This window comes from Coregonus clupeaformis, unplaced genomic scaffold, assembly GCF_020615455.1.
Source record: "Coregonus clupeaformis isolate EN_2021a unplaced genomic scaffold, ASM2061545v1 scaf0876, whole genome shotgun sequence".
Taxonomy (NCBI): Eukaryota; Metazoa; Chordata; class Actinopteri; order Salmoniformes; family Salmonidae; genus Coregonus; species Coregonus clupeaformis.
This window is the reverse complement of record NW_025534330.1, coordinates 132,501-159,291: the sequence shown is the minus strand read 5'-3', so window position 1 is coordinate 159,291 and position 26,791 is coordinate 132,501. Positions and strand designations below refer to the sequence as shown.

Here is a 26,791-nt window from a genome sequence, read left to right as displayed (position 1 = left end):
ATGCACCTGTGGAAATACGTGTGGGACATTTGGAAGGACGTTTTGCTGGGTTGGCCACTAGCTGCAACGTGGAAGACAGTAAGACTGGGGAAAAGTTATTTGGGCGAGGGAGAGGTATGATTTTGGATGTGGAAGAGACATCCCTGAACTGTTAGCCCTTAAGAGCCACCAGAGAACAGTATTGTGTTATACTTTCGTTAGTTTCCCAAGACCTTTAATAAAATCCTTGTTTTGGTTGAACCTGGTCTCCTTGCACTACTTGAGCAATCCCGCTGAAAGCTGTGTAGCCTCTCGTGACATCACACTGTATATTACCATCTAAACTGTATATCACTGTATATTACCATCTAAACTGTATATCACTGTATATTACCATCTAAACTGTATATTAGCATCTAAACTGTATATCACTGTATATTACCATCTAAACTGTATATCACTGTATATTACCATCTAAACTGTATATTACCATCTAAACTGTATATCACTGTATATTACCATCTAAACTGTATATCACTGTATATTACCATCTAAACTGTATATCACTGTATATTACCATCTAAACTGTATATTACCATCTAAACTGTATATTACCATCTAAACTGTGTATTACCATCTAAACTGTATATTACCATCTAAACTGTATATCACTGTATATTACCATCTAAACTGTATATTACCATCTAAACTGTATCACTGTATATTAGCATCTAAACTGTATATTAGCATCTAAACTGTATATTAACATCTAAACTGTATATTACCATCTAAACTGTATATCACTGTATATTACCATCTAAACTGTATCACTGTATATTAGCATCTAAACTGTATATTAGCATCTAAACTGTATATTACCATCTAAACTGTATATTACCATCTAAACTGTATATTACCATCTAAACTGTATATTACCATCTAAACTGTATATTACCATCTAAACTGTATATTACCATCTAAACTGTATATCACTGTATATTACCATCTAAACTGTATATTACCATCTAAACTGTATATCACTGTATATTACCATCTAAACTGTATATCACTGTATATTACCATCTAAACTGTATATTACCATCTAAACTGTATATCACTGTATATTACCATCTAAACTGTATATTACCATCTAAACTGTATATCACTGTATATTACCATCTAAACTGTATATCACTGTATATTATCATCTAAACTGTATATTACCATCTAAACTGTATATTACCATCTAAACTGTATATTACCATCTAAACTGTATATTACCATCTAAACTGTATATCACTGTATATTACCATCTAAACTGTATATTACCATCTAAACTGTATATTACCATCTAAACTGTATATCACTGTATATTACCATCTAAACTGTATATCACTGTATATTACCATCTAAACTGTATATTACCATCTAAACTGTATATCACTGTATATTACCATCTAAACTGTATATCACTGTATATTATCATCTAAACTGTATATTACCATCTAAACTGTATATTACCATCTAAACTGTATATTACCATCTAAACTGTATATTACCATCTAAACTGTATATCACTGTATATTACCATCTAAACTGTATATTACCATCTAAACTGTATATCACTGTATATTATCATCTAAACTGTATATTACCATCTAAACTGTATATTAGCATCTAAACTTTATATTAGCATCTAAACTGTATATTACCATCTAAACTGTATATTACCATCTAAACTGTATATTACCATCTAAACTGTATCACTGTATATTACCATCTAAACTGTATATTACCATCTAAACTGTATATCACTGTATATTAGCATCTAAACTGTATATTACCATCTAAACTGTATATCACTGTATATTACCATCTAAACTGTATATTACCATCTAAACTGTATCACTGTATATTACCATCTAAACTGTATATTACCATCTAAACTGTATATTACCATCTAAACTGTATATTACCATCTAAACTGTATATCACCATCTAAACTGTATATTACCATCTAAACTGTATATTACCATCTAAACTGTATATTAGCATCTAAACTGTATCACTGTATATTACCATCTAAACTGTATATTACCATCTAAACTGTATATTAGCATCTAAACTGTATATTACCATCTAAACTGTATATTACCATCTAAACTGTATATCACTGTATATTATCATCTAAACTGTATATTACCATCTAAACTGTATATTACCATCTAAACTGTATATTACCATCTAAACTGTATATTACCATCTAAACTGTATATCACTGTATATTACCATCTAAACTGTATATTACCATCTAAACTGTATATTACCATCTAAACTGTATATTACCATCTAAACTGTATATTACCATCTAAACTGTATATTACCATCTAAACTGTATATTACCATCTAAACTGTATATTACCATCTAAACTGTATATTACCATCTAAACTGTATATTACCATCTAAACTGTATATTACCATCTAAACTGTATATTACCATCTAAACTGTATATCACTGTATATTACCATCTAAACTGTATATTACCATCTAAACTGTATATTACCATCTAAACTGTATATTACCATCTAAACTGTATATCACTGTATATTACCATCTAAACTGTATATTACCATCTAAACTGTATATTACCATCTAAACTGTATATTACCATCTAAACTGTATATCACTGTATATTACCATCTAAACTGTATATTACCATCTAAACTGTATATTACCATCTAAACTGTATATTACCATCTAAACTGTATATTACCATCTAAACTGTATATCACTGTATATTACCATCTAAACTGTATATTACCATCTAAACTGTATATTACCATCTAAACTGTATATCACTGTATATTACCATCTAAACTGTATATTACCATCTAAACTGTATATCACTGTATATTAGCATCTAAACTGTATATTAGCATCTAAACTGTATATTACCATCTAAACTGTATATTACCATCTAAACTGTATATCACTGTATATTACCATCTAAACTGTATATCACTGTATATTATCATCTAAACTGTATATTACCATCTAAACTGTATATCACTGTATATTATCATCTAAACTGTATATTACCATCTAAACTGTATATCACTGTATATTACCATCTAAACTGTATATTACCATCTAAACTGTATATCACTGTATATTATCATCTAAACTGTATATTACCATCTAAACTGTATATTAGCATCTAAACTGTATATTAGCATCTAAACTGTATATTACCATCTAAACTGTATATTACCATCTAAACTGTATCACTGTATATTACCATCTAAACTGTATATTACCATCTAAACTGTATATCACTGTATATTAGCATCTAAACTGTATATTACCATCTAAACTGTATATCACTGTATATTACCATCTAAACTGTATATTACCATCTAAACTGTATCACTGTATATTACCATCTAAACTGTATATTACCATCTAAACTGTATATTACCATCTAAACTGTATATCACCATCTAAACTGTATATTACCATCTAAACTGTATATTACCATCTAAACTGTATCACTGTATATTACCATCTAAACTGTATATTACCATCTAAACTGTATATTAGCATCTAAACTGTATATTACCATCTAAACTGTATATTACCATCTAAACTGTATATCACTGTATATTATCATCTAAACTGTATATTACAATCTAAACTGTATATTACCATCTAAACTGTATATTACCATCTAAACTGTATATTACCATCTAAACTGTATATTACCATCTAAACTGTATATCACTGTATATTACCATCTAAACTGTATATTACCATCTAAACTGTATATTACCATCTAAACTGTATATTACCATCTAAACTGTATATTACCATCTAAACTGTATATTAGCATCTAAACTGTATATTACCATCTAAACTGTATATTACCATCTAAACTGTATATTACCATCTAAACTGTATATTACCATCTAAACTGTATATCACTGTATATTACCATCTAAACTGTATATTATAATCTAAACTGTATATCACTGTATATTACCATCTAAACTGTATATTATCTAAACTGTATCTTATCATTTTAACTAAATCACTATACGTATCACTGTATATTAAACGGTATATCACTGTATATCTGTAAAATCTTTAATAAAAACAACTTGCAACTGTTCCTATGCATGTTAGGTCATTAACTAGTAGTAGAACACAGACTATAGAGAACAGACCCACTCCACAGTAAACTATCACTATAGAGAACAGACCCACTCCACAGTAAACTAGCACTATAGAGAACAGACCCACTCCACAGTAAACTAGTACTATAGAGAACAGACCCACTCCACAGTAAACTAGTACTATAGAGAACAGACCCACTCCACAGTAAACTAGTACTATAGAGAACAGACCCACTCCACAGTAAACTATCACTATAGAGAACAGACCCACTCCACAGTAAACTAGTACTATAGAGAACAGACCCACTCCACAGTAAACTAGTCCTATAGAGAACAGACCCACTCCACAGTAAACTAGTCCTATAGAGAACAGACCCACTCCACAGTAAACTAGTACTATAGAGAACAGACCCACTCCACAGTAAACTAGTCCTATAGAGAACAGACCCACTCCACAGTAAACTAGTACTATAGAGAACAGACCCACTCCACAGTAAACTAGTACTATAGAGAACAGACCCACTCCACAGTAAACTAGTACTATAGAGAACAGACCCACTCCACAGTAAACTAGTACTATAGAGAACAGACCCACTCCACAGTAAACTATCACTATAGAGAACAGACCCACTCCACAGTAAACTAGTACTATAGAGAACAGACCCACTCCACAGTAAACTAGTACTATAGAGAACAGACCCACTCCACAGTAAACTAGTACTATAGAGAACAGACCCACTCCACAGTAAACTAGTCCTATAGAGAACAGACCCACTCCACAGTAAACTAGTACTATAGAGAACAGACCCACTCCACAGTAAACTAGTCACTATAGAGAACAGACCCACTCCACAGTAAACTAGTACTATAGAGAACAGACCCACTCCACAGTAAACTAGTACTATAGAGAACAGACCCACTCCACAGTAAACTAGTACTATAGAGAACAGACCCACTCCACAGTAAACTATCACTATAGAGAACAGACCCACTCCACATTAAACTAGTACTATAGAGAACAGACCCACTCCACAGTAAACTATCACTATAGAGAACAGACCCACTCCACAGTAAACTATCACTATAGAGAACAGACCCACTCCACAGTAAACTAGTACTATAGAGAACAGACCCACTCCACAGTAAACTAGTACTATAGAGAACAGACCCACTCCACAGTAAACTAGTACTATAGAGAACAGACCCACTCCACATTAAACTAGTACTATAGAGAACAGACCCACTCCACAGTAAACTATCACTATAGAGAACAGACCCACTCCACAGTAAACTAGTACTATAGAGAACAGACCCACTCCACAGTAAACTAGTACTATAGAGAACAGACCCACTCCACAGTAAACTAGTACTATAGAGAACAGACCCACTCCACAGTAAACTAGTACTATAGAGAACAGACCCACTCCACAGTAAACTAGTACTATAGAGAACAGACCCACTCCACAGTAAACTAGTACTATAGAGAACAGACCCACTCCACAGTAAACTAGTACTATAGAGAACAGACCCACTCCACAGTAAACTAGTACTATAGAGAACAGACCCACTCCACAGTAAACTAGTACTATAGAGAACAGACCCACTCCACAGTAAACTAGTCCTATAGAGAACAGACCCACTCCACAGTAAACTAGTCCTATAGAGAACAGACCCACTCCACAGTAAACTAGAACTATAGAGAACAGACCCACTCCACAGTAAACTAGTACTATAGAGAACAGACCCACTCCACAGTAAACTAGAACTATAGAGAACAGACCCACTCCACAGTAAACTAGTACTATAGAGAACAGACCCACTCCACAGTAAACTAGTCCTATAGAGAACAGACCCACTCCACAGTAAACTAGTACTATAGAGAACAGACCCACTCCACAGTAAACTAGTACTATAGAGAACAGACCCACTCCACAGTAAACTAGTACTATAGAGAACAGACCCACTCCACAGTAAACTAGTACTATACAGAACACAGACCCACTCCACAGTAAACTAGTACTATAGAGAACAGACCCACTCCACAGTAAACTAGTACTATAGAGAACAGACCCACTCCACAGTAAACTAGTACTATAGAGAACAGACCCACTCCACAGTAAACTAGTACTATAGAGAACAGACCCACTCCACAGTAAACTAGTCCTATAGAGAACAGACCCACTCCACAGTAAACTAGTACTATAGAGAACAGACCCACTCCACAGTAAACTAGTACTATAGAGAACAGACCCACTCCACAGTAAACTAGTACTATAGAGAACAGACCCACTCCACAGTAAACTAGTACTATAGAGAACAGACCCACTCCACAGTAAACTAGTACTATAGAGAACAGACCCACTCCACAGTAAACTAGTACTATAGAGAACAGACCCACTCCACAGTAAACTAGTACTATAGAGAACAGACCCACTCCACAGTAAACTAGTACTATAGAGAACAGACCCACTACACAGTAAACTAGTACTATAGAGAACAGACCCACTCCACAGTAAACTAGTACTATAGAGAACAGACCCACTCCACAGTAAACTAGTACTATAGAGAACAGACCCACTCCACAGTAAACTAGTCCTATAGAGAACAGACCCACTCCACAGTAAACTAGTACTATAGAGAACAGACCCACTCCACAGTAAACCATCACTATAGAGAACAGACCCACTCCACAGTAAACTAGTACTATAGAGAACAGACCCACTCCACAGTAAACTAGTACTATAGAGAACAGACCCACTCCACAGTAAACTAGTACTATAGAGAACAGACCCACTCCACAGTAAACTAGTACTATAGAGAACAGACCCACTCCACAGTAAACTAGTACTATAGAGAACAGACCCACTCCACAGTAAACTAGTACTATACAGAACACAGACCCACTCCACAGTAAACTAGTACTATACAGAACACAGACCCACTCCAGTGTTTATCACAGCTTTTTATTCATACAAGAGAAGAGAACACCCCCCCCTCCCGGCACCTGTCCTAAAACACCCTTTCAGTTTGGGCCTATCTTTTCAGTAATGAGAGAGGCTGCACCCTACGCCACATAGGGAAAAGGACGCGCCATGTGGGACACGTTGCCGTTGGTCCTCATTGTCATAATCAGAAAACGATCAAATAATAATCAATCTGTTAGTATGTACTACTGACGTTAAGGCCAAGGCACCGACCGCGTCCCAAATGTCACCCTAATTCCCTGTGTCGAGCTCTATGGGCTCTGGTCAAAAGTAGTGACCTATGTAGGGAACAGGGTGCCATTTGAGACGCATTCCTGTCGAGTTTACGATGTTCACTGTTCAGATAGAAATATAGAATGTAGAACAGAAGTGCCTCTGACCTGTACAATAAGGAATCACGGCAGCTATATTTATGATATTTCTATCTGCTGAACGCAGACCAACTGGTCCATGATCAGAGACGTGTAGATTTTTCGTCTGTGTCTGAAATTGCACCATATTCTCTACGCAGTGCACTACTTTTGACCAGAGCGCTATGGCCGGGCCCTGGTCAAAAGTAGTGCACTACAGAGTAAATAGGGTGCCAAATCGGAGACACTTCACGTTTTCATCCCCCAGAATACAGACAGGGAGACGTCACCAGATCTCTGTCCTTTAACTACGGTAATAACGTTTTTTTAAAATCCCCCCCCAAAAAGCCTAAACAAGCGTAAGAAACAGTCAGTAAACTAGTGTTGTCCAACACCATATAAACACCGATTGTCAGAAAGAGTCTTATGACGTAACATCCCCAGAAAAAGAGTTAGAAAGAGGACAAAGTCCCAGCCAGTCTGTCCGCCCATGGCAGGTGGTGCCGTCTCAGAATCCACTTCCTGTGATGATCAGTGGTACTTCTTGTCTCACAGGAAGTTGACAACATCTTCATGGGGATACAAAAAATAGTGACTTCTATGTTCGTATAAAAGTAAACCATGGAATCATCATACAAGTTGTGCCATAGTAACCCATCACAACAGTTAGGCGCAGGACTACTTGTTGCGAGTCTTGCCCGAGGTCTCAGGTGGTTGTGATAAGGCACTTTTGATTCTGTATGTATCCCTCCGCCAGAGAGATACGTAGGAGGAAGAAAGTAGTCCCTTCTGTCACAGTATAAATGATACTCCCCATGAGGGGGAGTGAATGAGTGCACACTTTGGGGAGAAGTGTAGGGAATTGGACACCGAGTCCACTTCAGATGGGCTGCAGGTCGGTCAGCTTCACTCCCTGTGGACACACAGATGCGCACACACAATATTTGATTTAACAGGTGTTGACTGACGTTGATGCTACATTTAGCAAAAAAGTAACAATTATAAAAAATGACCCAGCCACAGTTCAACCCTCCCCTGCCAAAACCCTCCCCTGCCAAAACAACAGTGATTTAAATTGGTAATAACTTTATATTTCACAAGCGAGTTAGATTTGCCCACTCCAAACAGACATTAAAGCATTCTATCAGAATTAATGAGGAATTAAAGACCAATTAATTAAATCGCCAATTAGCACCATTTGTGACCAATTAAGTCCAGGTGAGTAGCTCTGTGTTAATGGGCTAGACACAGACAGGTTAGGTGATGTTGCTCTACTCACACAGACCGGACAGGTAGAGTACTGGAGGTATCAATGCAATAAAAGACTAGGCTGTACCAGGGAGAAGAGAACGGAGGGACCCAGTTAGATAAGGTTGGTGTGATAGATAGATATCTCTGTGTGTTGTGTACCTTCTGATATCTCTGTGTGTCGTGTTGTGTGCCTTCTGATATCTCTGTGTTGTGTACCTTCTGATATCTCTGTTGTGTTGTGTTGTGTACCTTCTGATATCTCTGTGTGTTGTGTACCTTCTGATATCTCTGTGTGTTGTGTTGTGTGCCTTCTGATATCTCTGTGTGTTGTGTTGTGTACCTTCTGATATCTCTGTGTGTTGTGTTGTGTGCCTTCTGATATCTCTGTGTGTTGTGTTGTGTACCTTCTGATATCTCTGTGTGTCGTGTTGTGTGCCTTCTGATATCTCTGTGTTGTGTACCTTCTGATATCTCTGTTGTGTTGTGTACCTTCTGATATCTCTGTGTGTTGTGTGCCTTCTGATATCTCTGTGTGTTGTGTGCCTTCTGATATCTCTGTGTGTTGTGTGCCTTCTGATATCTCTGTGTGTTGTGTTGTGTGCCTTCTGATATCTCTGTGTGTTGTGTTGTGTGCCTTCTGATATCTCTGTGTGTTGTGTTGTGTACCTTCTGATATCTCTGTGTGTTGTGTGCCTTCTGATATCTCTATGTGTTGTGTACCTTCTGATATCTCTGTGTGTTGTGTTGTGTACCTTCTGATATCTGTGTGTTGTGTTGTGTACCTTCTGATATCTCTGTGTGTTGTGTTGTGTACCTTCTGATATCTGTGTGTTGTGTTGTGTGCCTTCTGATATCTCTGTGTGTTGTGTGCCTTCTGATATCTCTGTGTGTTGTGTTGTGTGCCTTCTGATATCTCTGTGTGTTGTGTTGTGTGCCTTCTGATATCTCTGTGTTGTGTACCTTCTGATATCTCTGTGTGTTGTGTGCCTTCTGATATCTCTGTGTGTTGTGTGCCTTCTGATATCTCTGTGTGTTGTGTGCCTTCTGATATCTCTGTGTGTTGTGTTGTGTGCCTTCTGATATCTCTGTGTGTTGTGTTGTGTACCTTCTGATATCTCTGTGTGTTGTGTTGTGTACCTTCTGATATCTCTGTGTCGTGTTGTGTACCTTCTGATATCTCTGTGTGTTGTGATGTGTACCTTCTGATATCTCTGTGTCGTGTTGTGTACCTTCTGATATCTCTGTGTGTTGTGTTGTGTACCTTCTGATATCTGTGTGTTGTGTTGTGTGCCTTCTGATATCTCTGTGTGTTGTGTTCCTTCTGATATCTCTGTGTGTTGTGTTGTGTACCTTCTGATATCTCTGTGTGTTGTGTTGTGTGCCTTCTGATATCTCTGTGTGTTGTGTTGTGTACCTTCTGATATCTCTGTGTGTTGTGTGCCTTCTGATATCTGTGTGTTGTGTGCCTTCTGATATCTCTGTGTGTTGTGTACCTTCTGTCTGCCGTTCATCCAGCCCCTGATGGTTGGGACCAGTATTGAACCCAGTAGGATCTGAGCTGGGTGATAGATGAGGAGGGGGACGGAGATCAGAGAGAGATGCTCATACCCCTCAAACACTATCTTTAACATTGGGATACCTGGACAGAGGGAGGGGTAAAGAAAGAGAAAATACATATTATTACCATTTGGGAAACAAGCTCAGCTTGATCCATTTCTGTATCATTTTCATGGTATTATTGGAATGGAACCGTATTATTGGAATGGAATTATTGGAATGGAACCGTATTATTGGAATGGAATTATTGGAATGGAACCGTATTATTGGAATGGAATTATTGGAATGGAACCGTATTATTGGAATGGAATTATTGGAATGGAACCGTATTATTGAAATGGAATTATTGGAATGGAACCGTATTATTGAAATGGAATTATTGGAATGGAACCGTATTATTGGAATGGAATTATTGGAATGGAACCGTATTATTGGAATGGAATTATTGGAATGGAACCGTATTATTGGAATGGAATTATTGGAATGGAACCGTATTATTGGAATGGAATTATTGGAATGGAACCGTATTATTGGAATGGAATTATTGGAATGGAACAGTATTATTGGAATGGAATTATTGGAATGGAACAGTATTATTGGAATGGAATTATTGGAATGGAACCGTATTATTGGAATGGAATTATTGGAATGGAACCGTATTATTGGAATGGAATTATTGGAATGGAACCGTATTATTGGAATGGAATTATTGGAATGGAACCGTATTATTGGAATGGAATTATTGGAATGGAACAGTATTATTGGAATGGAATTATTGGAATGGAACAGTATTATTGGAATGGAATTATTGGAATGGAATTGATCTAATTCATGGTATTTGTTATTCACACAGTGGGTGCATCGAGTCTTTACAGTTAGTAAAGTTGGTCAACAAAAATATTTCTGTTCCCAAGAAATTCAAGCTCCTGGTTGTAGCTGTGTCCATAAACCAGAATACACGTATTTGTGGTTATGTTAGGGTCATTGTTCTGCTGGAAGGTGAACCTCCCTCCCAGTCTCAAATCTCTGGAAGACTGAAAAAGGTTTCCCTCCAGAATTTCCCTGTATTTAGCGCCATCCATCATTCCTTCAATTCTGACCATTTTCCCAGTCCCTGCCTATGAAAAACATCCCCACTGCATGATGCTGCCACCACCATGCTTCACAGTGGGGATGGTGTTCTCGGGGTGATGAGAGGTGTTCTGTTTGCGCCAGACATAGTGTTTTCCTTGATGGCCAAAAAGCTCAATTTTAGTCTCACCTGACCAGAGTACCTTCTTCCATATGTTTGGGGAGTCTCCCACATGCCTTTTGGCGAACACCAAACGTGTTTGCTTATTTTTTTCTTTAAGAAATTGCTTTTTTCTGGCCACTCTTCCGTAAAGCCCAGCTCTGTGGAGTGTACGGCTTAAAGTGGTCCTATGGACAGATACTCCAATCTCCGCTGTGGAGCTTTGCAGCTCCTTCAGGGTTATCTTTGGTCTCTTTGTTACCTCTGATTAATGCCCTCCTTGCCTGGTCCGTGAGTTTTGGTGGGCGGCCCTCTCTTGGCAGGTTTGTTGTGGTGCCATATTCTTTAAATTTTTTAATAGTGGATTTAAAATGGTGCTCCGTGGGATGTTCAAAGTTTCGGATAATTTTTTTATAACCCAACCCTGATCTGTACTTCTCCACAACTTTGTCCCTGACCTGTTTGGAGAGCTCCTTGGTCTTCATGGTGCCGCTTGCTTGGTGGTGCCCCTTGCTTAGTGGTGTTGCAGACTCTGGGGCCTTTCAGAACAGGTGTATATATAAACTGAGATCATTTGACAGATCATGTGACACTTAGATTGCACACAGGTGGACTTTATTTAACTAATTATGTGACTTCTGAAGGTAATTGGTTGCACCAGATCTTATTTAGGGGCTTCATAGCAAAGGGGGTGAATACATATGCACGCACCACTTTTCCGTTATTTATTTTTTATAATTTTTTGAAACAAGTTATTTTTTTCATTTCAATTCACCAATTTGGACTATTTTGTGTATGTCCTGTGATGTCACGAGAGGCTGTGTCCTGGAGGGACGTTACATCCCCCTGAGGTGGCTGCAAACCCAGACAGCTATGGCTCCATCTGCTGGTATGGTCGGGAACTCCACCCCTCTATGGCCAATCTTCCCACGCAGCTGAAACAAATGAGGAGCTGATGAGCTGAAGGTTTGTTGAAGGGAAGAGACACGGTCTCCAAGCTGGGCTCTCTGGAGGACAAGAGTGCTGCACGTCCACTTCCATGAGGAATATAAGGATTTGGAGATACTTACCTTTGGGAAATACTCACCTTTGGATATATGCACCTGTGGAAATACGTGTGGGACATTTGGAAGGACGTTTTGCTGGGTTGGACACTAGCTGCAACGTGGAATACAGTAAGGCTGGGGAAAAGTTATTTGAGCGAGGGAGAATTATGATGTTGGATGTGGAAGAGACATCCCTGAACTGTTAACCCTTAAAGAGCCACAAGAGAACAGACTTTTGTTATATTTTCGTTAATTTCCCAAGACCTATAATAAAATCCTTGTTTTGTTTGAACCTTGTCTCCTTGCACTACTTGAGCAATCCCGCTGAAAGCTGTGTAGCCTCTCGTGACATCACAGTCCATTACATGAAATCCAAATAAAAATCTATTTAAAATTACAGGTTGTAATGCAACAAAATTGGAAAAACGCCAAGGGGGATGAATACTTTTGCAAGGCACTATATATCTGGTACTATCATCAAGGTTTGGAAGGTGGCCCATGTACTCCCCCTTCACAAAAGGTGGTGACCCTTGACCTCTGACCTAAATAATGATCTGCCTATTTCTTGCCTAGCTAAAATATTAGAATCCTTGATTAACTCTCAGCTAAGATCTTTCTTATCTCTGAAATGTTTTCTAAAATGTACACTACCATTCAAAAGTTTGGGGTCACTTAGAAATGTCATTTTTTTCGAAAGAAAAGCACATTTTTTGTCCATTAAAATAACATCAAATTGATCAGAAATACAGTGTAGACATTGTTAATGTTGTAAATGGCTATTGTAGCTGGAAACGGCTGATTTTTAATGGAATATCTACATAGGCGTACAGAGGCCCATTATCAGCAACCTTCAGTCCTGTGTTCCAATGGCAGGTTGTGTTTGCTAATCCAAGTTTATCATTTTAAAAGGCTAATTGATCATTAGAAAAACCTTTTGCAATTATGTTAGCACAGCTGAAAACTGTTGTGCTGATTAAAGAAGCAATAAAACTGGCCTTCTTGAGACTAGTTGAGTATCTGGAGCATCGGCAATTGTGGGTTCGATTACAGGCTCAAAATGGCCCAAAACAAATAACTTTCTTCTGAAACTCGTCAGTCTATTCTTGTTCTGAGAAATGAAGGCTATTCCATGTGAGAAATTGCCAAGAAACTGAAGATCTTGTACAACGCTGTGTACTACTCCCTTCACAGAACATCGCAAACTGGCTCTAACCAGAATAGAAAGAGGAGTGGGAGGCCCCGGTGCACAACTGAGCAAGAGGACAAATACATTAGAGTGTCTAGTTTGAGAAACAGACGCCTCACAGGTCCTCAACTGGCAGCTTCATTAAATAGTACCCGCAAAACACCAGTCTCAACGTCAACAGTGAAGAGGCGACTCCAGGATGCTGACCTTCTAGGCAGAGTTGCAAAGAAAAAGCCATATCTCAGACTGGCCAATAAAAAGAAAAGATTAAGATGGGCAAAAGAACACAGACACTGGACAGAGGAAGATTGGAAAAAAGTATTATGGACAGAAATCAAAGTTTGAGGTGTTCGGATCACAAAGAAGAACATTTGTGAGACCCAGACCAAATGAAAAGATGCTGGAGGAGTGCTTGATGCCATCTGTCAAGCATGGTGGAGGCAATGTGATGGTCTGGGGGTGCTTTGGTGATGGTAAAGTGGGAGATTTGTACAGGGGAAAAGGGATCTTGAAGAAGGAAGGCTATCGCTCCATTTTGCAACGCCATACCCTGTGGACGGCGCTTGATTGGAGCCAATTTCCTCCTACAATGACCCAAAGCACAGCTCCAAACTATGCAATAACTATTTAGGGAAGAAGCAGTCAGCTGGTATTCTGTCTATAATGGAGTGGCCAGCACAGTCACCGGATCTCAACCCTATTGAGCTGTTGTGGGAGCAGCTTGACCGTATGGTACGTAAGAAGTGCCCATCAAGCCAATCCAACTTGTGAGAGGTGCTTCAGGAAGCATGGGGTGAAATCTCTTCAGATTAGCTCAACAAATTGACAACTAGAATGCCAAAGGTCTGCAAGGCTGTAATTGCTGCAAATGGAGGATTCTTTGACGGAAGCAAAGTTTGAAGGACACAATTATTATTTCAATTAAAAAAAACATTATTTCTAACCTTGTAAAGGACTTCATTTCCTATTCATTTTGCTATATTTCCAATTCAAACTCATTTCATGTAAGTTTTCATGGAAAACAAGGAAATGTCTAAGTGACCCCAAACCTTTGAATGGTAGTGTATATTTAAAAATAATATATAGTGACAAATATATATATATATATGGGATTGGAAATGATGCAGACAATTATATTGATGGAAGCCACAATATATCTGCAATATTAAAGCTGATCTACCCCCTACAAATACAATCTGGTCAATGTAGTAGTTTCATTTCAGAAGGCTGATTGAGGACCTGATTGAGGACCTGATTGAGGACCTGATTGAGGACCTGATTGAGGACCTGATTGAGGACCTGATTGAGGACCTGATTACTGATGAATGTGTTTGGTTCTGATGACTGTGCTTTTCTTTCTGCATGTATTTATATTTTGTTATTATTTATTATTAAATGTAATTTATGTCATTCAGGGCTCACCTTGGTCTCAGTATGACTCCCTGATAAAATAAAAAGGTTAAATAAATAAAAATAATAATTGTCCACTTACCCAGGGTGAGTGATTTGTGTGTAGCACAGAACATAATAGCTACTGTGTCAGCTGGAGTAAAACCAGACTGTTTCCTACAGGGGAGAGAGAGAGAGAGACAGAGAGACAGAGAGACAGAGAGAGAGAGAGAGAGAGAGAGACAGAGAGACAGAGAGACAGAGAGACAGAGAGACAGAGAGAGAGAGACAGAGAGAGAGAGAGAGACAGAGAGAGAGAGAGAGAGACAGAGAGAGAGAGAGACAGAGAGAGAGACAGAGAGAGAGACAGAGAGAGAGAGAGACAGAGACAGAGACAGAGACAGAGACAGAGACAGAGAGAGAGACAGAGAGAGAGACAGAGAGAGCGAGACAGAGACAGAGACAGAGAGAGAGACAGAGAGACAGACAGAGAGAGACAGAGAGACAGACAGAGAGAGACACAGAGAGAGAGAGAGAGAGAGATCAGAGACTGACTAACACGCACATTTACAACATCACAGAGTCGGAGTACATTGGATGACATTTTACAGCATGAGATTAATAGTTAGCTCCATAATACTAGAGTGGCTGTAGAGATTAATAGAGTTCGCTCCATAATACTAGAGTGGCTGTAGAGATTAATAGAGTTCGCTCCATAATACTAGAGTGGCTGTAGAGATTAATAGTTAGCTCCATAATACTAGAGTGGCTGTAGAGATTAATAGAGTTCGCTCCATAATACTAGAGTGGCTGTAGAGATTAATAGTTAGCCCCATAATACTAGAGTGGCTGTAGAGATTAATAGTTAGCTCCATAATACTAGAGTGGCTGTAGAGATTAATAGAGTTCGCTCCATAATACTAGAGTGGCTGTAGAGATTAATAGTTAGCCCATAATACTAGAGTGGCTGTAGAGATTAATAGTTAGCCCCATAGATACTAGAGAGGCTGTAGAGATTACGATAGAGTTCGCACCATAAATACTAGAGTGGCAGAGAGATTAATAGTTAGCCCCATAGATACTAGAGTGGCTGTAAGAGATTAGAGAGTGTAGCCCATAATCACAGAGTGGCTGTAGAGATTAATAGAGTTAGCTCCATAGAAGATACTAGAGAGGCTGTAGAGATTAATAGAGTTCGCTCCCATAATACTAGAGTGGCTGTAGAGATTAATAGAGTACGCCCCATAATACTAGAGTGGCTGTAGAGATTAATAGTTAGCCCCATAATACTAGAGTGGCTGTAGAGATTAATAGAGTTCGCTCCATAATACTAGAGTGGCTGTAGAGATTAATAGAGTTCGCCCCATAATACTAGAGTGGCTGTAGAGATTAATAGAGTTAGCCCCATAATACTAGAGTGGCTGTAGAGATTAATAGAGTTCGCTCCATAATACTAGAGTGGCTGTAGAGATTAATAGAGTTCGCCCCATAATACTAGAGTGGCTGTAGAGATTAATAGTTAGCTCCATAATACTAGAGTGGCTGTAGAGATTAATAGAGTTCGCTCCATAATACTAGAGTGGCTGTAGAGATTAATAGTTAGCCCCATAATACTAGAGTGGCTGTAGAGATTAATAGAGTTAGCCCCATAATACTAGAGTGGCTGTAGAGATTAATAGAGTTCGCTCCATAATACTAGAGTGGCTGTAGAGATTAATAGTTAGCCCCATAATACTAGAGTGGCTGTAGAGATTAATAGTTAGCCCCATAATACTAGAGTGGCTGTAGAGATTAATAGAGTTCGCCCCATAATACTAGAGTTGCTGTAGAGATTAATAGAGTTCGCTCCATAATACTAGAGTGGCTGTAGAGATTAATAGAGTTCGCTCCATAATACTAGAGTGGCTGTAGAGATTAATAGAGTTAGCTCCATAATACTAGAGTGGCTGTAGAGATTAATAGAGTTCGCTCCATAATACTAGAGTGGCTGTAGAGATTAATAGAGTTAGCCCCATAATACTAGAGTGGCTGTAGAGATTAATAGTTAGCTCCATAATACTAGAGTGGCTGTAGAGATTAATAGATTAGCCCCATAATACTAGAGTGGCTGTAGAGATTAATAGAGTTCGCTCCATAATACTAGAGTGGCTGTAGAGATTAATAGAGTTAGCCCCATAATACTAGAGTGGCTGTAGAGATTAATAGAGTTCGCTCCCATAATACTAGAGTGGCTGTAGAGATTAATAGGTTAGCTCCATAATACTAGAGTGGCTGTAGAGATTAATAGAGTTAGCCCCATAATACTAGAGTGGCTGTAGAGATTAATAGAGTTCGCCCCATAATACTAGAGTGGCTGTAGAGATTAATAGTTAGCTCCATAATACTAGAGTGGCTGTAGAGATTAATAGAGTTCGCCCCATAATACTAGAGTGGCTGTAGAGATTAATAGAGTTCGCTCCATAATACTAGAGTGGCTGTAGAGATTAATAGTTCGCTCCATAATACTAGAGTGGCTGTAGAGATTAATAGATTAGCCCCATAATACTAGAGTGGCTGTAGAGATTAATAGAGTTCGCCCCATAATACTAGAGTGGCTGTAGAGATTAATAGAGTTAGCTCCATAATACTAGAGTGGCTGTAGAGATTAATAGAGTTAGCCCCATAATACTAGAGTGGCTGTAGAGATTAATAGAGTTAGCCCCATAATACTAGAGTGGCTGTAGAGATTAATAGAGTTCGCCCCCATAATACTAGAGTGGCTGTAGAGATTAATAGTTAGCTCCATAATACTAGAGTGGCTGTAGAGATTAATAGAGTTCGCTCCCATAATACTAGAGTGGCTGTAGAGATTAATAGAGTTCGCTCCATAATACTAGAGTGGCTGTAGAGATTAATAGAGTTCGCTCCATAATACTAGAGTGGCTGTAGAGATTAATAGTTAGCCCCATAATACTAGAGTGGCTGTAGAGATTAATAGTTAGCTCCATAATACTAGAGTGGCTGTAGAGATTAATAGTTAGCCCCATAATACTAGAGTGGCTGTAGAGATTAATAGTTAGCCCCATAATACTAGAGTGGCTGTAGAGATTAATAGTTAGCCCCATAATACTAGAGTGGCTGTAGAGATTAATAGAGTTCGCTCCATAATACTAGAGTGGCTGTAGAGATTAATAGTTAGCCCCATAATACTAGAGTGGCTGTAGAGATTAATAGAGTTCGCCCCATAATACTAGAGTGGCTGTAGAGATTAATAGTTAGCTCCATAATACTAGAGTGGCTGTAGAGATTAATAGAGTTCGCCCATAATACTAGAGTGGCTGTAGAGATTAATAGAGTTCGCCCCATAATACTAGAGTGGCTGTAGAGATTAATAGATTAGCTCCATAATACTAGAGTGGCTGTAGAGATTAATAGAGTTCGCCCCATAATACTAGAGTGGCTGTAGAGATTAATAGAGTTCGCTCCATAATACTAGAGTGGCTGTAGAGATTAATAGAGTTCGCTCCATAATACTAGAGTGGCTGTAGAGATTAATAGTTAGCTCCATAATACTAGAGTGGCTGTAGAGATTAATAGAGTTCGCTCCATAATACTAGAGTGGCTGTAGAGATTAATAGAGTTCGCCCCATAATACTAGAGTGGCTGTAGAGATTAATAGTTAGCTCCATAATACTAGAGTGGCTGTAGAGATTAATAGAGTTCGCTCCATAATACTAGAGTGGCTGTAGAGATTAATAGAGTTCGCTCCATAATACTAGAGTGGCTGTAGAGATTAATAGTTAGCTCCATAATACTAGAGTGGCTGTAGAGATTAATAGAGTTCGCTCCCATAATACTAGAGTGGCTGTAGAGATTAATAGAGTTAGCTCCATAATACTAGAGTGGCTGTAGAGATTAATAGAGTTCGCTCCATAATACTAGAGTGGCTGTAGAGATTAATAGAGTTCGCCCCATAATACTAGAGTGGCTGTAGAGATTAATAGAGTTAGCTCCCATAATACTAGAGTGGCTGTAGAGATTAATAGAGTTCGCTCCATAATACTAGAGTGGCTGTAGAGATTAATAGGTTAGCTCCATAATACTAGAGTGGCTGTAGAGATTAATAGTTAGCTCCATAATACTAGAGTGGCTGTAGAGATTAATAGAGTTCGCCCCATAATACTAGAGTGGCTGTAGAGATTAATAGAGTTCGCTCCATAATACTAGAGTGGCTGTAGAGATTAATAGAGTTAGCTCCATAATACTAGAGTGGCTGTAGAGATTAATAGAGTTCGCTCCATAATACTAGAGTGGCTGTAGAGATTAATAGAGTTCGCTCCATAATACTAGAGTGGCTGTAGAGATTAATAGTTAGCTCCATAATACTAGAGTGGCTGTAGAGATTAATAGTTAGCTCCCATAATACTAGAGTGGCTGTAGAGATTAATAGTTAGCCCATAATACTAGAGTGGCTGTAGAGATTAATAGAGTTAGCTCCATAATACTAGAGTGGCTGTAGAGATTAATAGAGTTAGCTCCATAATACTAGAGTGGCTGTAGAGATTAATAGTTAGCTCCATAATACTAGAGTGGCTGTAGAGATTAATAGAGTTCGCCCCATAATACTAGAGTGGCTGTAGAGATTAATAGTTAGCCCCATAATACTAGAGTGGCTGTAGAGATTAATAGTTAGCTCCATAATACTAGAGTGGCTGTAGAGATTAATAGTTAGCCCCATAATACTAGAGTGGCTGTAGAGATTAATAGAGTTAGCTCCATAATACTAGAGTGGCTGTAGAGATTAATAGGTTCGCTCCATAATACTAGAGTGGCTGTAGAGATTAATAGTTAGCTCCATAATACTAGAGTGGCTGTAGAGATTAATAAGTTCGCTCCATAATACTAGAGTGGCTGTAGAGATTAATAGTTAGCTCCATAATACTAGAGTGGCTGTAGAGATTAATAGTTAGCTCCATAATACTAGAGTGGCTGTAGAGATTAATAGTTAGCTCCATAATACTAGAGTGGCTGTAGAGATTAATAGTTAGCTCCATAATACTAGAGTGGCTGTAGAGATTAATAGTTAGCTCCATAATACTAGAGTGGCTGTAGAGATTAATAGTTAGCCCCATAATACTAGAGTGGCTGTAGAGATTAATAGTTAGCTCCATAATACTAGAGTGGCTGTAGAGATTAATAGAGTTCGCTCCATAATACTAGAGTGGCTGTAGAGATTAATAGAGTTCGCTCCATAATACTAGAGTGGCTGTAGAGATTAATAGAGTTCGCTCCATAATACTAGAGTGGCTGTAGAGATTAATAGAGTTCGCCCCATAATACTAGAGTGGCTGTAGAGATTAATAGAGTTCGCTCCATAATACTAGAGTGGCTGTAGAGATTAATAGAGTTCGCTCCATAATACTAGAGTGGCTGTAGAGATTAATAGAGTTCGCTCCATAATACTAGAGTGGCTGTAGAGATTAATAGTTAGCTCCATAATACTAGAGTGGCTGTAGAGATTAATAGAGTTAGCTCCATAATACTAGAGTGGCTGTAGAGATTAATAGTTAGCTCCATAATACTAGAGTGGCTGTAGAGATTAATAGTTAGCCCCATAATACTAGAGTGGCTGTAGAGATTAATAGAGTTAGCTCCATAATACTAGAGTGGCTGTAGAGATTAATAGAGTTCGCCCCATAATACTAGAGTGGCTGTAGAGATTAATAGAGTTCGCTCCATAATACTAGAGTGGCTGTAGAGATTAATAGAGTTCGCTCCATAATACTAGAGTGGCTGTAGAGATTAATAGTTAGCTCCATAATACTAGAGTGGCTGTAGAGATTAATAGAGTTCGCCCCATAATACTAGAGTGGCTGTAGAGATTAATAGAGTTAGCCCCATAATACTAGAGTGGCTGTAGAGATTAATAGTTAGCTCCATAATACTAGAGTGGCTGTAGAGATTAATAGTTAGCCCCATAATACTAGAGTGGCTGTAGAGATTAATAGAGTTAGCTCCATAATACTAGAGTGGCTGTAGAGATTAATAGAGTTCGCTCCATAATACTAGAGTGGCTGTAGAGATTAATAGTTAGCTCCATAATACTAGAGTGGCTGTAGAGATTAATAGAGTTCGCTCCATAATACTAGAGTGGCTGTAGAGATTAATAGTTAGCTCCATAATACTAGAGTGGCTGTAGAGATTAATAGAGTTCGCCCCATAATACTAGAGTGGCTGTAGAGATTAATAGTTAGCTCCATAATACTAGAGTGGCTGTAGAGATTAATAGTTAGCTCCATAATACTAGAGTGGCTGTAGAGATTAATAGTTAGCTCCATAATACTAGAGTGGCTGTAGAGATTAATAGTTAGCTCCATAATACTAGAGTGGCTGTAGAGATTAATAGTTAGCTCCATAATACTAGAGTGGCTGTAGAGATTAATAGAGTTCACTCCATAATACTAGAGTGGCTGTAGAGATTAATAGTTAGCCCCATAATACTAGAGTGGCTGTAGAGATTAATAGTTAGCCCCATAATACTAGAGTGGCTGTAGAGATTAATAGTTAGCTCCATAATACTAGAGTGGCTGTAGAGATTAATAGAGTTAGCCCCATAATACTAGAGTGGCTGTAGAGATTAATAGTTAGCCCCATAATACTAGAGTGGCTGTAGAGATTAATAGAGTTAGCTCCATAATACTAGAGTGGCTGTAGAGATTAATAGTTAGCCCCATAATACTAGAGTGGCTGTAGAGATTAATAGTTAGCTCCATAATACTAGAGTGGCTGTAGAGATTAATAGTTAGCTCCATAATACTAGAGTGGCTGTAGAGATTAATAGTTAGCTCCATAATACTAGAGTGGCTGTAGAGATTAATAGTTAGCCCCATAATACTAGAGTGGCTGTAGAGATTAATAGTTAGCTCCATAATACTAGAGTGGCTGTAGAGATTAATAGTTAGCTCCATAATACTAGAGTGGCTGTAGAGATTAATAGTTAGCTCCATAATACTAGAGTGGCTGTAGAGATTAATAGTTAGCTCCATAATACTAGAGTGGCTGTAGAGATTAATAGAGTTCGCTCCATAATACTAGAGTGGCTGTAGAGATTAATAGAGTTCGCCCCATAATACTAGAGTGGCTGTAGAGATTAATAGTTAGCCCCATAATACTAGAGTGGCTGTAGAGATTAATAGAGTTCGCCCCATAATACTAGAGTAGCTGTAGAGATTAATAGTTAGCTCCATAATACTAGAGTGGCTGTAGAGATTAATAGAGTTCGCTCCATAATACTAGAGTGGCTGTAGAGATTAATAGAGTTCGCTCCATAATACTAGAGTGGCTGTAGAGATTAATAGTTAGCTCCATAATACTAGAGTGGCTGTAGAGATTAATAGTTCGCCCCATAATACTAGAGTGGCTGTAGAGATTAATAGTTAGCCCCATAATACTAGAGTGGCTGTAGAGATTAATAGAGTTCGCCCCATAATACTAGAGTGGCTGTAGAGATTAATAGTTAGCTCCATAATACTAGAGTGGCTGTAGAGATTAATAGAGTTCGCTCCATAATACTAGAGTGGCTGTAGAGATTAATAGAGTTCGCCCCATAATACTAGAGTGGCTGTAGAGATTAATAGAGTTCGCTCCATAATACTAGAGTGGCTGTAGAGATTAATAGAGTTCGCCCCATAATACTAGAGTGGCTGTAGAGATTAATAGAGTTCGCCCCATAATACTAGAGTGGCTGTAGAGATTAATAGTTAGCCCCATAATACTAGAGTGGCTGTAGAGATTAATAGAGTTAGCTCCATAATACTAGAGTGGCTGTAGAGATTAATAGTTAGCTCCATAATACTAGAGTGGCTGTAGAGATTAATAGTTAGCTCCATAATACTAGAGTGGCTGTAGAGATTAATAGAGTTCGCTCCATAATACTAGAGTGGCTGTAGAGATTAATAGAGTTCGCCCCATAATACTAGAGTGGCTGTAGAGATTAATAGTTAGCCCCATAATACTAGAGTGGCTGTAGAGATTAATAGAGTTCGCCCCATAATACTAGAGTGGCTGTAGAGATTAATAGTTAGCTCCATAATACTAGAGTGGCTGTAGAGATTAATAGTTAGCTCCATAATACTAGAGTGGCTGTAGAGATTAATAGTTAGCTCCATAATACTAGAGTGGCTGTAGAGATTAATAGTTAGCTCCATAATACTAGAGTGGCTGTAGAGATTAATAGTTAGCTCCATAATACTAGAGTGGCTGTAGAGATTAATAGTTAGCTCCATAATACTAGAGTGGCTGTAGAGATTAATAGTTAGCTCCATAATACTAGAGTGGCTGTAGAGATTAATAGTTAGCCCCATAATACTAGAGTGGCTGTAGAGATTAATAGTTAGCTCCATAATACTAGAGTGGCTGTAGAGATTAATAGAGTTCGCTCCATAATACTAGAGTGGCTGTAGAGATTAATAGAGTTCGCTCCATAATACTAGAGTGGCTGTAGAGATTAATAGAGTTCGCTCCATAATACTAGAGTGGCTGTAGAGATTAATAGAGTTCGCCCCATAATACTAGAGTGGCTGTAGAGATTAATAGAGTTCGCTCCATAATACTAGAGTGGCTGTAGAGATTAATAGAGTTCGCTCCATAATACTAGAGTGGCTGTAGAGATTAATAGTTAGCTCCATAATACTAGAGTGGCTGTAGAGATTAATAGTTAGCTCCATAATACTAGAGTGGCTGTAGAGATTAATAGAGTTCGCCCCATAATACTAGAGTGGCTGTAGAGATTAATAGTTAGCTCCATAATACTAGAATGGCTGTAGAGATTAATAGTTAGCTCCATAATACTAGAGTGGCTGTAGAGATTAATAGAGTTCGCTCCATAATACTAGAGTGGCTGTAGAGATTAATAGAGTTCGCTCCATAATACTAGAGTGGCTGTAGAGATTAATAGTTAGCTCCATAATACTAGAGTGGCTGTAGAGATTAATAGTTAGCTCCATAATACTAGAGTGGCTGTAGAGATTAATAGTTAGCTCCATAATACTAGAGTGGCTGTAGAGATTAATAGTTAGCTCCATAATACTAGAGTGGCTGTAGAGATTAATAGTTAGCTCCATAATACTAGAGTGGCTGTAGAGATTAATAGTTAGCTCCATAATACTAGAGTGGCTGTAGAGATTAATAGAGTTCGCTCCATAATACTAGAGTGGCTGTAGAGATTAATAGTTAGCTCCATAATACTAGAGTGGCTGTAGAGATTAATAGAGTTCGCTCCATAATACTAGAGTGGCTGTAGAGATTAATAGAGTTCGCTCCATAATACTAGAGTGGCTGTAGAGATTAATAGAGTTCGCTCCATAATACTAGAGTGGCTGTAGAGATTAATAGTTAGCTCCATAATACTAGAGTGGCTGTAGAGATTAATAGAGTTCGCTCCATAATACTAGAGTGGCTGTAGAGATTAATAGTTAGCTCCATAATACTAGAGTGGCTGTAGAGATTAATAGTTAGCCCCATAATACTAGAGTGGCTGTAGAGATTAATAGAGTTCGCTCCATAATACTAGAGTGGCTGTAGAGATTAATAGAGTTCGCTCCATAATACTAGAGTGGCTGTAGAGATTAATAGAGTTCGCTCCATAATACTAGAGTGGCTGTAGAGATTAATAGTTAGCCCCATAATACTAGAGTGGCTGTAGAGATTAATAGAGTTCGCCCCATAATACTAGAGTGGCTGTAGAGATTAATAGAGTTCGCTCCATAATACTAGAGTGGCTGTAGAGATTAATAGAGTTCGCCCCATAATACTAGAGTGGCTGTAGAGATTAATAGTTAGCTCCATAATACTAGAGTGGCTGTAGAGATTAATAGTTAGCTCCATAATACTAGAGTGGCTGTAGAGATTAATAGTTAGCCCCATAATACTAGAGTGGCTGCAGCAACAGCATGATAGGGACCGTGCTTGATATACACTACATGGCCAAAAGCATGTGGACACCTGCTCGTCAAACATCTCCTTCCAAAGTCATGGGTATTAATTTGGAGTTGGTCCCCCCTTTGCTGCTATAACAGCCTCCACTCTTCTGGGAAGGCTTTCCACTAGATGTTGGAACATTGCTGAGGGGACTTGCTTCCATTCAGCCACAAGAGCATTAGTGAGGTCGGGCACTGATGTTGGGTGATTAGGCCTGGCTCGCAGTCGGCGCTCCAATTCATCCCAAAGGTGTTCGATGGGGTTGAGGTCAGGGCTCTGTGCAGGCCAGTCAAGTTCTTCCACACCGATCTCGACAAACCACCTCTGTATGGACCTCGCTTTGTGCACGGGGGCATTGTCATGCTGAAGCAAGAAAGGGCCTTGTTGCCACAAAGTTGGAAGCACAGAATCGTCCAGAATGTCATTGTATGCTGTAGCGTTAAGATGTCCCTTCACTGGAACTAAGGGGCCTAGCCCGAACCATGAAAAACAGCCCCAGACCATTATTCCTCCTCAACCAAACTTTACAGTCGGCACTATGCATTGGGGCAGGTAGAGTTCTCCTGGCATCCGCCAAACCCAGATTCGTCCGTCGGACTGCCAGATGGTGAAGCGTGACTCATCACTCCGTTTCCACTGCTCCAGAGTCCAATGGCAGCGAGCTTTACACCACTCCAGCCGACGCTTGGCATTGTGATCTTAGGCTTGTGTGCAGCTGCTCGGCCAACAGTTAGTGTGCTGACGTTGCTTCCAGAGGCAGTTTGGAACTCGGTAGTGAATGCCGCAACCGAGGACCGAATAATTTTACGCGCTACGTGCTTCAGCACTTGGCGGTCCCGTTCTGTGAGCTTGTGTGGTCTACCACTTCGCGGCTGAGCCGTTGTTGCTCCTAGACGTTTCTACTTCACAATAACAGCCCTTACAGTTGACTAGGGCAGCTCTAGCAGGGCAGAAATTTGACGAACTTACTTGTTGGAAAGGTGGCATCCTATGACGGTGCCACGTTGAAAGTCACTGAGCTCTTCAGTACGGGCCATTCTACTGCCAATGTTTGTCTATGGAGATTGCATGGCTGTGTGCTCGATTTTATACACCGGTCAGCAACGGGTATGGCTGAAATAGCCGAATCCACTAATTTGAAGGGGTATCCACATACTTTTGGCCATGTCGTGGTGGTTCCAAACTTCTTCCATTTAAAGAATGATGGAGGCCACAGGGTTCTTAGGGACCTTCAATGCTGCAGACATGTTTTGGTACCCTTCCCCAGATCAGTGCCTCGACACAATCCTGTCTCGGAGCTCTACGGACAATTCCTTCGACCTCATGGCTTAGTTTTTGCTCTGACATGCACTGTCAACTGTGAGACCTTATATAGACAGGTGTGTGCCTTTCCAAATCATGTCCTATCAATTGAATCTACCACAGGTGGATTCCAATCAAGTTGTAGAAACATCAAGGATGATCAATGGAAACAGGACGCACCTGAACTCAATTTCGAGTCTCATAGCAAAGGGTATGAATATTTTATTTTTAATATATTTGCTAAACTTTCTAAATAAATCTGTTGTCGCTTTGTCATTACGGGGTATTGTGTGTAGATTGCTGAGAGTTTATTTTTTAATCCATTTTACAATAAGGCTGTAACGTAACAAAATGTGGAAAAAGTCAATGGGTCTGAATACTTTCC

The 26,791-nt window shown here is 38.9% G+C and overlaps 1 protein-coding gene across 3 annotated transcripts in view; it reads right to left on the bottom strand.

Moving 5' to 3' along the window:
* Window positions 1–7,097: 7,097 nt before the first annotated feature.
* slc10a7 (solute carrier family 10 member 7) overlaps window positions 7,098–26,791 on the bottom strand; it is a 31,879-nt gene continuing 12,185 nt past the window's right edge. The window contains exons 10-13 of one of the 3 annotated variants that reach the window (XM_045216978.1): window positions 15,251–15,324; window positions 10,232–10,377; window positions 8,767–8,817; window positions 7,098–8,400 (exon numbers count right to left, since the gene is read on the bottom strand). In XM_045216978.1, coding sequence (XP_045072913.1) covers window positions 8,797–8,817; window positions 10,232–10,377; window positions 15,251–15,324 — 241 coding nt within the window. In that variant the 3' untranslated portion in view covers window positions 7,098–8,400; window positions 8,767–8,796. Of the gene's footprint in view, window positions 8,401–8,766; window positions 8,818–10,231; window positions 10,378–15,250; window positions 15,325–26,791 lie in introns of those variants that run through there. The other 2 variants (XM_045216977.1, XM_041868027.1) reach the window with 2 other exon arrangements.